Here is a 1,158-nt window from a genome sequence, read left to right on the forward strand (position 1 = left end):
AGCATGTCCCATCCCTCTGCCTCCCAAGGCTGAGAGGGAAGCAGAGAGGAAAGGGATGGGATGGGACGGCACATGGTGCTCAGTCTGGGCACCTGCCAGACCTCTGGGGACATCCCTGTTCTCTGCTCCTCCTTACCCGGATATGCTGAAGCAGTAGGCAGCCGTGAGCACCCACCGGGGGTGGATGAGTGATCCTGCACAGATGTGCCATGTACCATTCTTCAAGGTGACCTGGATGCTGGCGATCCCAGGCCAGGCCCCTGGCTGGACACCTGTGCCACCCACAACACGTGCTCTGCCGGTGGCAGAACCCTCTTGGCTATAGCCATCTGCTGTGGAGTTGTAGCCAGGAGCCAGGGAGCTGGAGTCCACAGCCATGGGCCGGAGCCCGCAGGTCTCTCTGGAAGAACAAAGCCATCACTGCCCTGCTCGGGGGCTGCTGCTGCTTCGAATGAAGCTCATCCCTCATCCCTCTCATGTTAGGGACAGGGAGCTCTGTGGGGCACATCTCTCTGCCCTGTTTCTGCCTGAGAACCCCCTAAGAGTTCCCCATATCCCACCCACAGCCTGGGGGCATTTACCCACAGATGTCCCAGGTGCTGCTCGCAGGCATGGCCAGGGCCAGCAGGAGGACAAGGAGCTGCAGCAATGCCATTGCTGCCAGCACAGCAATCAGAGAGCAGAGCTGAGGTGTCACCTGCAACACAACTGCTGATGCAGTGCCTACGCTGCCCTGGGGGGGTGATGTCACAGAGGGAAAAGGGAGAGAAGAAGTGGAGGGGGAGGGGGGAGGGGCAACATGGAATCATAGAGCCATGGAAAGGTTTAGGTTGGAAGAAACCATGAAGACCACCTAGTGCCACTCCCTGCAAAGGGCAGGGACACCTTCTACTCACCCAGGTGGCTCCAAGCCCTATCCAATCTGGCCTGGAACACTCCCAGGGATGGAACAGCCACAGCTGCTCTGGGCAACCTGTGTCAGTGCCTCAGCACCTCTGGGGAGTTCCATCAGGAGAGGGTGCTGGATCAGACTCCTCTGACAGACCTGTCTGGATGCTCAGCTGGTGGATGAGGGTGTGCAGCCTTGGGGCAGCAGCAGCACCAGCCTCCCAGCAAGGCCTGGTCCCAGACCCCAGGGAACCCCCCGAGGGGCATACC

At 60.2% G+C, this 1,158-nt stretch overlaps 1 protein-coding gene across 1 annotated transcript in view; it reads right to left on the reverse strand.

Moving 5' to 3' along the window:
- LOC103801918 (acrosin-like) overlaps window positions 1-655 on the reverse strand; it is a 2,322-nt gene extending 1,667 nt beyond the window's left edge. Inside the window, exons 1-3 of the mRNA XM_009074355.1 lie at window positions 582-655; window positions 355-400; window positions 137-312 (exon numbers count right to left, since the gene is read on the reverse strand). Of these exons, the coding sequence (XP_009072603.1) occupies window positions 137-312; window positions 355-400; window positions 582-655 (296 nt within the window). The remainder of the gene's footprint in view (window positions 1-136; window positions 313-354; window positions 401-581) is intronic.
- Window positions 656-1,158: the final 503 nt, after the last annotated feature.

The sequence above is a fragment of the Acanthisitta chloris genome, unplaced genomic scaffold (genome assembly GCF_000695815.1).
Source record: "Acanthisitta chloris isolate BGI_N310 unplaced genomic scaffold, ASM69581v1 scaffold8375, whole genome shotgun sequence".
In the NCBI taxonomy this organism is placed as follows: Eukaryota; Metazoa; Chordata; class Aves; order Passeriformes; family Acanthisittidae; genus Acanthisitta; species Acanthisitta chloris.